The 13,505-nt window shown below is 26.8% G+C and overlaps 1 protein-coding gene across 1 annotated transcript; it reads left to right on the top strand.

The window, feature by feature from the left end:
• The first annotated feature begins 11,000 nt into the window (after positions 1-11,000).
• On the top strand, positions 11,001-12,941 carry LOC125422526 (transcription factor MYB62). The gene is made up of 3 exons (XM_048474521.2): positions 11,001-11,405; positions 11,502-11,631; positions 11,945-12,941. Exons 1-3 carry the CDS (start codon positions 11,255-11,257, stop codon positions 12,624-12,626), a joined length of 963 nt encoding a protein of 320 aa, XP_048330478.2. The 5' UTR covers positions 11,001-11,254; the 3' UTR covers positions 12,627-12,941.
• The last annotated feature ends 564 nt before the right edge of the window (positions 12,942-13,505 follow it).

Here is a 13,505-nt window from a genome sequence, read left to right as displayed (position 1 = left end):
TTTCCTCAATCTTAATCATCTATCTCTTTCCTTAATCTCAATTTTTCATTTTTTTCTTTTTATTTGTTTTATTATTGTTATTTTTTGAAATAGATTTTTGTATTTTTGAAACCTATACTTTTAAATAATTAAATGATGAAGTTGAAAAATCCTTCACAAGATCAACAAAAAAACACTTCTTTTGTATATATAATTTTATATATATATAGGGGAGTGTTCACTCTATAAAGCTTTTTGACAAAAACAGCACGTTTGGATATAGTTTATAAAAGATTCAAAGGTTTTAGAAAATAGATATATAACATGATTAATTAAACAGATTATTTGTCAAAAAGTTTTGTATAAGTAACGTTTTCTTCTTGTATACATAATATTTTTATGATAAGAATTTTTTGAAGGCACGCAAGAACCTATAGTAATATTTTGTCATTGTCGCTTGTTATCCCGACTAGCCTCGCACACCCATTAAAAGAGATAGAACTCTTGTTACGATTTAAAAAAAAACAAAAGAGTCAAACATAATTTTGACCACTACATCTAAATGTGGAGTTGGTTTGCTTTAATAATTTAAAATTAAGTTTAAACTGGTAAAATTAATATTAAAAATCAAATCAAGGCAATTACTTAAAACAGTGATTTAATTAAAAAACTTAACGGCCTGTTTGGTCATTTGTTTTTAAAATAGTTTTCTGTTTTGTAAAATAAAAAATTATTTTTAAAACAAAAGCTTACATGTTTGGTCATTAGTTTTCAAAAACAGTTTTAGAAAACAAATAGAAAAAAAAATTTAAAAACAATAAAATGATATTTTCATATATTTTGAAAATAATAAAATATATATTATTTTAATATGTTTTCTTAATTGTTTTTCTTTAATCTACGTTTTTCTATTTTATAAAGAGAAACTCGCAGAGAAAAAAACATTACTTCAATTCTTTGGAATATGTTAGAGTGAGAAAATTCTAGAAAGAGAAAAATAAAATATCATGTCTTGATAAATATATCCAATTAAATTTTCTTATTTCTTATTTTATCTTCTTCTTCTTCTTTTTTTTATCCTTCTTTTTTTTTTTCAATCCTTTGTAAGATACATTAATTATTTTTTTATTATTATTTTTTACTTTTCTTTCCCTCATTATATACCTACTAGTTTTTTTATCTTTTTATTTTTTATTTTTTTATTTTTTACTTTTCTTATCAGTTTTTTTTTGGACAAAGATTTCTTATATCAATTATTTATTTTCCTAATTTATTCTTTTTCTTTATTTTCTGTTTTTTCCTTATCAAATGTTCTCTCTCTCTCTCTCTTCAATTTTTTTCCTTTTCCTAATTTTTCATTTTTCTTTTATTCCATTATTTTTTTCTTATTTTCCATTTCTTATCATATATTTTTTTAAATTTTTCAATTTTTACTTTTTCTTTTTCAGTTTTCTGTTTTTCTATAATTTTTTTTCCTTATCTCCATTTTTTCCCCCTTATCTCCCATTGTATTTATTTTTTTCCTTTTTATTGTTTATTTTTGTTTTTACCTTTCTCTCTCTCTCTCTCTCTCTCTCTCTCTCTCTCTCTCTCTCTTTTGTTTTGTTTTTTTTTTTTTTTTTTTTTTTTGGGGTAATAGATACTTAAATGTCAAATTTCTTTAAAAAAAAGCTCTACTTGGGCCAAAAAAGAAAAAGAAAAATCCTTGTTGAACTTCTTGCTGTCCAAGAGCTTCATCATTTCTTTAGCAACTTGCTGTACCATATTTATATGTTATATATATGAATATGTGTATATGTACATATATATGAATCTTGAAGGACTCTTAGGTTGCTTGTTCATCTTGATTTGCCTTGTTATTAATGCTTATCAGGCTAGAATCATAGTTAATGCTTATCAGGTTTGAATCATAGTCATATAACTTGCTAGCTAATCAAGGTTTATAAAAGTATTAATAGTTCACGCATATATATATATATATATATATATTCATGACAAGTGCTTGAAAGTTCACACTTGTCGACCGTATTCCCTTGCTTGCTTATGGTATCAGTCCATTTATGTACAAAATAAGGATTAATTTTTAAAAAAATTAACGATTATATTATATTAGATAAACAAAAATATACTTTAGTATTTTTTATTTTTATCGATATTTTATTTAAAAAATGTAAAAAAAAAAAATTAACAAAAAATACCTTCATTATCAAATCCATTAAAATACCATAAAAAACTATTAGGTGCTATGATCAAGTGATCAATTAGTTTAATTTTTTTTTTTCCCTTCTAATATCTGAAAATTTTTTAAGAGAAAAATATTAATAAGAAAAAAAAATTGACATTATTTTCAAAATTTTTTAACTATTAATTAAGATGGCAAAAGGTGAAATATCAAAGTCAGCCCCAAGAGCAATGGCTCTCTTGCCCGTCTCATCGTCGGAACCATTCCTGGCCATGTTGGCATTCCATATGAGGGTAGAAGTTTTCAGATTGACATTTCAATCCCTGTTCCACTGAATTTATATGGGTCTCGGTTTTTGGAACTCATTTGTTTTTTGAGCTGAAAAATTAGTCCTTTTTTCTTTTCTGGGTTTAAATGTAATCTGGGTGTTCTTCTTGGCTTGTTGATTGGTATGTGTCAGGTGGATAAAATGAATGACAGAAAGTAAAACCCTTTTCGTTTTTAAGGATTGGGTTTTGGATAGTTTTTCAAGGTTTGATTTTAAGTGGGTACTTATCGTACTTAGTTTACTTACTAGTGGACTTTTACAATGAAGTATGGATTAGTTATCTGGTATGAAAATTTTGGGAAAGTACAGTTTTTTGGCAACATAGGTTAAGATATAGCTCCTAAATGAAAATAAAAGGGATATTATTTATAAATTTTTTTTTTTTATAGCTCCTAAATGAAAATAGAAGGTACCATAATCTATTTTAGCCTTATATATATATATATTGTGTTACTAGTGAATAGACAAAATGTCTTTTTTATTTTTCTTTTTTAAGTACAAGTATAAAGCAGAGTGCTGCATATGATAGAGCTTTGGTATAGACTTCGGAGCTTGAGTTTAAACTTGATCTGCCTACAATTCTCCTTTCCTACTTGTAATGTTTACAACAACAACAACAAAAAAAGACCAAAAAAAAAGCAAAAAAAAAAAAAGGACTTCATACGGTTATACCTAAGCAACAATATGACGTGGCAGTTAATTTCACATATGATCCAAATGCGTTGTTAATAAGTTGAAAATAGAATGTCATGCGCGTTTGAGCATTGTCCAATAACATGTCATTTCGTAAAATCTGAAAAAGCTCCCTCATTTGGTGTTTTCAGTGGGATGCTAAATTTTGGCACTTGGCAACGCGACGGGCAATACCAAATTTGGTATTGTCGTTTTTTGACATTATTGTCCTACAACAATAAAATAAAGTATGTTTCGCCCTATAATCATTTATCAGTTAAATATTTTTATTCTGACCTTTTTTTTTTAATTATTTATTAAAAGACTATTTAATAAAATTTATAACTTAACATTATTATTTGCACAAATTTCATTTGCATTTTTTTAGTTTTGTTATTATTTAACTTAATTTCATATTTTTTTTAAAAAAAATAATCAATTTTCCTTTAATTATATTTATATATGTATATATAAACAGATTATTTTTAGTTTTTGTTAATTTTTATTAATTAATTTTAAAAGTTAAATATCAAAATAAAATTAAAATTTATATTTTATTATTAAATAATATTGTAAAAATATAATTTTAATATTTAACTATTAAAACTAACCGATGAAAACCAAAACAACAAAAAATTACAGATTAATCTCTATTGATAATTTTAGAAAACTAAAGATAAATAAATGATTGTTTTTTTAAAAGCACAGTGTCAAAATGAAATAATGGCAAAAAGAAAAAGGTGTAAATGAAATTTTCTCTTATTATTTTTTAGCATTTAGAGCATCTCTAACGATATATGGTATTTGAACAAAGTCATTGCTAAATGTTATCATTTTGCTCTAAATTCTTTTACATCTATTTTGAAATTCCCATTTTTTGACATTGAGTTCCATAACAATAAAATATAGGAGCTCATATTTACCAAAAGACAAAAAGTATATGGATTGCCAACCACTCTTTGTAGATAATATTTCATTTACACCTTTTGAGGTTTGAGATAAATACAAAAATATCTCTAGATTTTTTATAAATTTTTCACGCTTTTTGATGGCAAAATAAACTACCTTTATACTATAAATCACATTAGATTATCTTTAAATGTTTTTTTTTAATAATCTTTTTGCAAAAAATAATTTTTGGATGATTTTGTAAAAATAAATTTGAAGATTGGAAAGTTTTGTTGATCTATATATTTAATTAATATTAATTTAATCAAATAAACCTTTTAAATTAAATGATAATTAGTCAAATATATTTAACTATATGTATTATAATTATCAAATTATTTAACTAAATATATTTTCACTTTTTAAACATATCTAACTAAAGATATTTATTAAATATATAACTTACTTGAAAGCTTGTGTGATTAAGATTATTATATAGTTTTTTCTTTAAGAGAAAAAGAAAAAAAAATCACATAGTTTAAATACAATTCCATTAAAAAATAAATAAAAAAACTTTAAAGTATTCAAATTAATTATTGCAAAACAAAAGACAAAAAGAAATTTAAAAAATATTTAACTGTAGAAGGGTATAATCATAAATTTAGACCATTTGACGGGGTGTAAATGATTTTTTCAAAATCTGAAAAATGTTTTTGTATTTACACTAAACCTCAAGGTAGAGGAGGGCACAAAACCGAATCAGACTAACCTAACCGAGCTAGTTGGATTCAATTCAGTTTGGTTTGTATTTTTAAATTATTTAATTGAACATGTAAATAATATTATATTCAAATCATTAAAATATAATAATATTTTTTAAAAAATTCAAAAAAAATAAAATATTCAACTCGTTAAACGAACCGAATCGAATTGAATGAAATCGGTTAAATTTGATTTTTCTCCATAGTTTGGTTCGATTTAACTTTAAAAATTTAAACATCAATCGAACCGAATTGATGTCCACCCCAACTTCAAAAGATGTAAATGAAATATTTCCCTCTTTATATTAATATCATGTTTAGTATAGTTTATACTTTTGCTGCTTCTTCAATTTCTCCAAAAGTGTTTGCTAAAAAGCCATTCTTTATAGACTTTAGCTAGACATGCTTCTGGTCTATTTATTTTCTTAAAATTATTAAAACACTTTCGAAAATAGTTTTAACACCTAAGAAATTAGTTTTAGGTTTTTGAGAAGTTGTACTAAACATAGTCTAAATATTTTATTTTTTGATTTTTCTTGCTAAAAATTAGACCCATAACAATTTAGTAAAATTTATAATTTGGTAATGCTTTTATTTAGCATGTGTTATTGAAAAAACAGTACTAAAATTTTGCATTGACGGTGATATTTATGATTGGAGAGCTCATGTTAATTTGACATTGCTAATTTTTAACATTGGGTATCGCAATAATAAAGTTTATGGACCATAACCACTTTTGGGTTTTGGTTGTTAAAAGGTAGACCCGATCACAATTTAATAAAATTTATAATTTAACTATGCTATTTTTTTGTATATGCTATTGATAAGTCAATATTAAAATTTGACATGAACATTGATATTTACTAGGAGAGAATTCATGCCAAAACCAAATCCTAGAATTAAAAATGTCAAAATAACATTTACCGTGGGAGATGCTCTATACTATTCTAGTATATATGTTAAAATTTGTCATGCTAAAATTTTGATTAATTTGTGGAGCTTTATGTTTGTTAAAATTTAGAGGTATAATAATTTATTTATAATATTACAATTATTTAATACTATCAGTTGACAAAAATAAAGATATAAATTATTTGTAAAATAATAATTATTTAATTACTATTTTCTTTTGATTTAATTATAGAGGAACCAATTATTTAGTTTTTAATAGCTGATTAATTTTTTATTTCTTATTTTAGTTTTCAATTTACTTTGGTTATTTAATTTCTAACAAAATAAATAATTATTTTCTTATCAATTTTTATACTGAATTTATTTAAAAAAATACGAAATCATTGTCAAAGCGTCGTACTTAATTAATTGTTCTCCAAAAAAAATATATATATAGAGAATAAAAAATATTTAATGCTATTTAACTTGGCAAATAGTATTCCAATTAGTTTGACTATAGATAATATATTAAAAAAAAAAATGATGCATTATGTATGTATATATATTTTTGTGTATATTCAAGTAATAAATTATGAAATAATAAGGATCATTATGTTAGATTAGAAAAAATTTCTGTGTTCGTCACTGATACTATTCTATTATATTAAACAGCGTTTCTAAGCTTATACTAAGCGAAGATTAACGTAATTATATACATATATATATATATTTATATTGCTATCATATTTACAACATGCTATAAATGCATTGATTCTTACATTGCATATGAAGTAAGTGAAAAAATGTCAATAAAAAGTAGGTTAAAAATAGCTTGCTGTTATGTCATGATCATTCATCACTTCATAAGCTTGATTATACCAACTTTTGTTCATCGGTGGTATTTTTTTTGGTGAAATTTAGTTCATTAGTATTGATCAAGTAGATAGAGGCACATGCATGCGTGAATGCTGTCTGCTTCACTGTCATATGTCCGAAATAGAAGCCCCAATTAATTTACCGGACTAAGGATCATGATCTCTCACATCATCAACTTATATATCATGTATATGTTAGTCTTCGTTGATTAACTGTCCTGTTCAGACAAAAGTTCATGCATTTGTGAACTTAAAGATGATCTCAAATTATATATATACACGTTTCATGAAGACTTTATTACGATTCCATTTTGAAGCCACTAAATTACAAACACCAGTCACACGAGTACTATTGAAGTGTATGCATATATAGATCTCTTTCAATGTAGACATTATCATAAATTATTGCATCTGGACCATTTTGACGGAATTCGTAGAGCTTTACTTATAAACTTTTAGGTTTTTAAAAAGGTTGATTTAAATATATATTTAGAATTTATATAAATTGTTGTAAAGTTCATTTTACCTTTTGAAAATTTTAATATTTAACTACATTTATATAAACTTCAAATACATTTTTAATTCTCAATTTTGAAACAATTTATAAATTAATAATAACATTACTGATGAAAAATTCATCAAAACGTGCACTGTGTTAGATTATAAAAGAGCTTTGTATTGCATTATTTTTATAATGTTTGGTGATGCAAATGGATTGGTAGGGCAATCAAGATTGTATATGTAGACGTTGAATAGGTGGGGATTGATGTTTTGGGTTTTGTTGAATTTTTTGGAGGGGTCTTTTGTTGAGTTTCTGGTGTAATTTTGTTGGTGGGTGGAGGATGACCAGAAACCAAGCGAGGAAGGTGAAGAGTGAGAGAAACGCCAAAGAGAAAAAACTCAAACCTAGGACCTCCGATCAAATCGTTATTATTATTATTATTATTTTTGAGATCTGGATTGGGTTTTGAGATGTGCTTGTTTGAGAGTTAGATTGGTGGTAGCAATGGAGTTTTATGGCAATGAGTTAGTGTGTTTTTTTTTTTTTTTTTTTTTTTGGGATAAATAATAATTAGGATTAAAAAAATACTAATACTAATACTAATAAGATATATATATATATATATATATATATATATATATATAAATTTGGATATTTAATATTAATAAAACTAAAAAATATATAATATAGTACGTTAATCATTAAATACAATATAGTGTTAATATTATATAATTTATGCTAATACAATATATTCTAATATAATATCGCATATCCAATGAGTTCTGATTATATATATTATATGATTAACTTTTTATTAGATTGATCTAATAGTATTATATTAAAGATCTAAAAAATCAACATTTTAAATTTAAGTTTAAATATGCACAACATAATTAAACAAGTCCAAACAAATTAAATGGTTATAATTAAAGACCTTGGCATAATATTAAGTGTTTATGACAGAGTTTCTTTTTTTTTTTTTTTGGTCAAAAATTTTATTTGAAGGTCAAAAGATATTTGGTAAAAATCAACAAGTACTTGTTGATCAAAAAAATTTTATTTTAAACTGTTTTAGAAAAGTTCAAATTTTATGTTTTTTTAGAATTTTTTTTTTTTTTAGTTTATATGGAGGCTTAATGTGCATTTAATACAATTATTTTAGCTTATATGGAAACTCATTAAATATTTAATATAACTTTTTTATTTACAGTCAAACACTTAGGGTCTGTTTGGTATAACTGATGAAAATAGAGCTTTAGTCTACAGAGATTTGTATAATAGATCTTTTTGAAAAAAAGCTATTATTAAAAAGTTAATAAGTATTTGGATGTAAATAAAAAAACTGTATTAAATGCTCAATAAATTTCCATATAAGCTAAAAAAAATTGTATTAAATGCTCATTAAATTTCCATATAAGCTAAAAAAAAATAGCTTTTCTAAAAAAATATAAAATTTAGACTTTTCTTAAACAGCTTAAAAAGTATTTTTTTTTCCAACAAGTACTTGTTTACTTTTACCAAATATCCTTAGTTTTTTAACAAAAGAACTTTTGGCCTTCAAGTAAAATTTTTAATCTAAAAAAAAAGCTTTACCAAACATACACTTATTAACTTTTTAATAATAACTCTTTTTTTTAAAATGTATTATACAAAACTCTACAGATTAAAATTTTATTTTTATCAATTATACTAAACAGACCTTAAATCATGATGATTTTCCATCATAACGCCCTCATCTAAGAATTCAAGTATACATACATACACAATCAACAAGTCTCTTTTCAAGTCAATTCTACTATACAAAGGTCTTTAATATCATATGTCAGATTTGATGGGTTTGTTTGACAAGATTAAGCCTTTATCTTTTAAAATTATATTTAAAAAGCTGATTTTATAACTTTTTATTTAGTATAATATTATCATATCAACCCTATATAAATTTGAACTTTAAAAAAATAATAAATTAATATGGTGTCAAAGCCTGATTTTGGATTAAATGCGTTTTACTCTAAGTTTTCCACATAGAATGGGAGAATATTAAATACAAATAAACCATAATTTCGGGTTCAATCTCTATTACTACCACTTTCCCACGCGCGTGAAAGGAGGATTTGAAATATTAATAAATCATTCTCGATCCACCTTCAAGTTTAAGCTATTAGAAAAATGATGCTCGTATAATTAATCTTTATTATTATCAGTTTTTTAAAATTCATTTTCATTTTCACATATTGGTTCTTCGTTTTATTAGTTAGTTGTAAGATTCAAAATAAGCAATTTGAAGCAATAAATATGGCTCGCCTTTAGATCGGCAGCCCAAATATGTGGCCTATAAAAGGTTACACAAGCTCCACACATGTGATCTAGATTTTTTTTTGTCCTTTTTTTCATCTTTGTTCCTATCTATCACTATGTCGGACATGACTGAAATTGAGAAAAAATAACATCTCTATCCTCCACACGTGAAAGGAAGCATATATAATCCATCAAAGAAAAATTTTATTTAGACCTTTTAATTTTATTTTAATTACAATTTAAATTTATAATTTTGAAAAATCATATTCAAAGGTTTCTATTTTTTAAAAATTAATTTTTACTGTTAAAAGTTATAAGTTTAATTATAATAAAATTGAAAATGTTTAAATAAAATTTATCTAATTTGATCCATTACCTCCTACAAATTTGAGTTTTTAGAAAAAGCATAACTTTAATCAGAGCTCATTAAGCTTGATCAGATTAAGCTTGAGATTGAGCATGTTGCTAACATATTTTCTATACATCCGATCTAACTGGTTAATTTCATTTTTAGCCTTAAGTCTTAAGGAAAAGAAACATTGAGAAATACTATGGAATATATATAGATATAAAGATGTATAGGAAGCTAGCAAGAGACTTTAGAGAGTCAAATATAGCTGCATTGACAGGCCAGCTTTTCTACGTTACCTGGCTTTTTCTGTCATTTTCTATGAAGGGTGATGGGGTGTGGAAAAACAGGAACCACATGGAGCTTATAAACACTGTAGTTCGTGAAGTCGACATGTTCGTAAATAACCAAACTAAGAACATAGCAAGGAAAAAAACAAAAAAAAAAAAAAAAGAAAAAAAAAAGAAAAAGAAAAGTGTTGCTCTGAAATTCCTAGCAACCTCAATTTTGCCGCCCATCAATGAGCAACACGTCAATTAAACCACGTTTTGTTATTGGGTTTTGAATTATTATTTTTTTGTTTAATTAAATTTTTGTTCAGTCAATCACGTCTTTTTTTATTTTTTTATTTTTTTTGTTTTTTGCCAATACTTTTTTATATGTGATCTAGAGAAAAAGAAAGGAAATTTGGAAACCACACCCAGTGTTTCATTTTCAAGAATTTGACATCACCTTTATTTCTACCTCTTTTTTTGGCCTTGTTAGGGTCTAAAGAATCCATGATGTATATCTTTGCTTTGAGTATATGAATAAAACTCTAATAAGACGGTCAAGGAAATTTCTAAGCACTGGAAATATAATCATTTCTTATTTTATTGTCCTGGAATTCATTTTCTTTCATTCCCAAACAGGGTAATTGTTATAGTTACAATCATGGAACTATTCATTGAGCAAGACCCACAATTACTAGAACAGTAAATTAAGTAATTATTGTGAAAAGAAAAAACAATAAGAAACTGTTTGGTATTGGAACTGTTAGATTGATATTTTTATCCTTTTTTATTTTTTATTTTTTATTTTCCTTTGATGGGTATTAGTGAAACAATCTGTATGGGTCTTGCTCTGACCAAGAAAATTAAATGGTTATGGGTAGGGCCTACTGGGTATTTTCTTAGGAGACTATAGTCTGTAGGAGTTATAGACAAATGAGATTCTTGAATTGTAAAATCATTAAAAGGCTACTTTTAGTGACTTTTTTTTATTTGGTCTGTTTATTTTCTTTTCTTAATCCATTTAATAGACACCATGGAAACCCAGTGGAAGTTCCACATGGAATTTACTTCTGAGAGTTACTTCTTTTGACAAGTTAATGGTTTTTACATGGACCACTCTCTGGTCAAGCTTTCAACTTCCTGTATATAAACATGGCCTGGCTGTGTAATTTGGCTCCACTTTAGGCTGAAGACTACAGAAAGCCCCTTCCTTTTTATGCATATGGTATGTTTGTGGGTATCACTCAGTGAAAGTTTTCCATGTCTACCAGTAGCAAAAGCACAACCAGTTGTAGTGAAGATGATAATGAGCTTAGGAGAGGGCCTTGGACTCTTGAAGAAGACACTCTCCTGATTCATTACATAGCTCACCATGGTGAAGGAAGATGGAACTTGCTAGCAAAACGTTCTGGTAATCACAAAACTTATCTGCAAGTTGGTTGTATTAGCGGAAACCTTATTATGATTCCAACATTAACTTTCCCGTATTGGTTTCCTTTTGTTTCAGGGCTAAGAAGAACTGGCAAGAGTTGCAGATTGAGATGGTTGAATTATCTGAAACCTGATGTCAAGCGGGGAAATCTTACTCTAGAGGAGCAGCTCTTGATTCTTGATCTCCATTCAAAGTGGGGCAACAGGTGCGTACATATGTATATATCCCCTTATCAATAATTACAACTTGTAACTGACATTGAGTTTTTATGTCCGCAACTTGTTCCCATATTATAGCTTTTTATAACTAAACAAGTTTGTATTTCTGTGATTTCTTTAGAAACGACCGTGCATTGAATGAGAATACGTGAATTTTGTTAATTTCTTTGCGTCATTATACCAAAACTTTGGCTAACAGAATTATTGGAACTTCTTATTTGACAACAATGACTTTGCACACGGTATTGATGAAAACTATGCATCAAAAGGTCTTTAACTTCATCCACTTGTACATTATAGGTGGTCGAAAATTGCACAGTACTTACCTGGGAGGACGGACAATGAAATCAAGAACTATTGGAGGACAAGAGTTCAGAAACAAGCTAAGCATCTTAAGATTGACAGCAAAAGCACAGCATTTCAAGACATCATTAGGTACTTTTGGATGCCAAGGTTGCTTCAAAAGATAGAAGAATCATCACCATCATCATCATTGCCAATCCAAAACTCAGAAATTCCTGTGTCTCTTGAAAATGCTACTTCTCAACATTCTGCATCAGCATATGCGGCACAAATATGTCCACCGCCACAACTCTCTGTTCAGGGAGATCATCTAAATGCGGATGGACACATAAATGGTTTGAACATTCAGGAGCAGATTTCAGATTGGGAAAACTGCACTATTTCATGCATAGACTCTTCAGAATCAATGAATATGTCACAGATAGCTCAATTTTCAGAATGCCCACAGACTAGTCCTTTCCATGTCATAGCTAGCAATGCCCACAACACATTGGGAAAGAGCTGCTCAAATGTCAACAATGGTTGCTCCATCGATATCTACAATGACGCAAATATATCAGCATCCGGGATGTTTGAAAATCCTGCAGGAGATTACCATGTTGAACATAACAGTTGGACTGATAGTGATTTTTTAGGTAGCATGTGGAACACGGATGAATTATGGCAGTATAGGAATTAAATGGTAAAGGGAAGCTATAGGATCTTGTTTCTGGGAAACACATAAACAATTCTTCAAGTTTAAGGCATCCATTGGTTTCTAATTAGTACTCTTAGCATCCCTCATGTAATAGGCAATTAGTTAATTTTCCATTCAATTTAAGAAGATGCAAATAACTGTGCTTAAAATGTTTTGCAAATCAAAGTTACTATGTAATTTTGATGTTTTTGGTCCTGTTTGACTGTCATTAAATTTGTTTCTCTGCCCCCTTGTGTTTATGATTTCATTTAGAAATTCTAAACACCTATACTTGTATGGAAATTCTTTTTAACTTCATACTATAGAGACTTTAGATTTTCCAAATTTCAACTTCATCAGTGTTTCTGAGTGGATAAGTCATATATGGCTTTTGCTAACCATGAAAGAAATTGATTTCTTTTATGATGTCTCTTTCTCTGCTTTTCCCTTTTTCTTTTTTTTTCTTTTTCTTTTTTTTTTTTTTCCCTAGCTGTCCAATTGGTGGGGTGGTGTTGAAATTTATAAAATGACTCATGTGCTTACATCACGGTGCTTTTCTCACCCAACTAATAACATGAGAAATAGGATGTATGGAATTTATGTGAAAATACAAATGAAAGGGAAAGAGAGGTGCTCTTTCAAGTTGCAGATTTTTTATAATATACATTAATTTTGTTTATATACAGCTAAGAAAATTAGGTGTGGAAAAATTATATAAAGGAAGGGAGAAAGAATGGTGCTCTTTCTAATTGGTGGCTCAAATAATTTTCTCTTGTTTGATTTTCAAACAAACTGTAGATTCTCTTTAGTTTCTTCACTTGCTAATCTGGAAATCTAATAGATTCCCACCAACCAAACAAGCTAAATCTAAAAAAAAAGAAA

The sequence above is a fragment of the Ziziphus jujuba genome, chromosome 2 (assembly GCF_031755915.1).
Source record: "Ziziphus jujuba cultivar Dongzao chromosome 2, ASM3175591v1".
Taxonomy (NCBI): Eukaryota; Viridiplantae; Streptophyta; class Magnoliopsida; order Rosales; family Rhamnaceae; genus Ziziphus; species Ziziphus jujuba.
The sequence above is the reverse complement of the archived record's forward strand: the minus strand, read 5'-3'. Positions and strand labels throughout refer to the sequence as shown.

Coding starts and splice junctions, on each gene's coding strand:
- LOC125422526 (XM_048474521.2), top strand. CDS start 11,255: ATGTCTACCAGTAGCAAAAGCACAACCAGTTGTAGTGAAGATGATAAT. Junction 11,406..11,501: donor CTTGCTAGCAAAACGTTCTG/GTAATCACAAAA, acceptor CTTTTGTTTCAG/GGCTAAGAAGAACTGGCAAG. Junction 11,632..11,944: donor CATTCAAAGTGGGGCAACAG/GTGCGTACATAT, acceptor TGTACATTATAG/GTGGTCGAAAATTGCACAGT.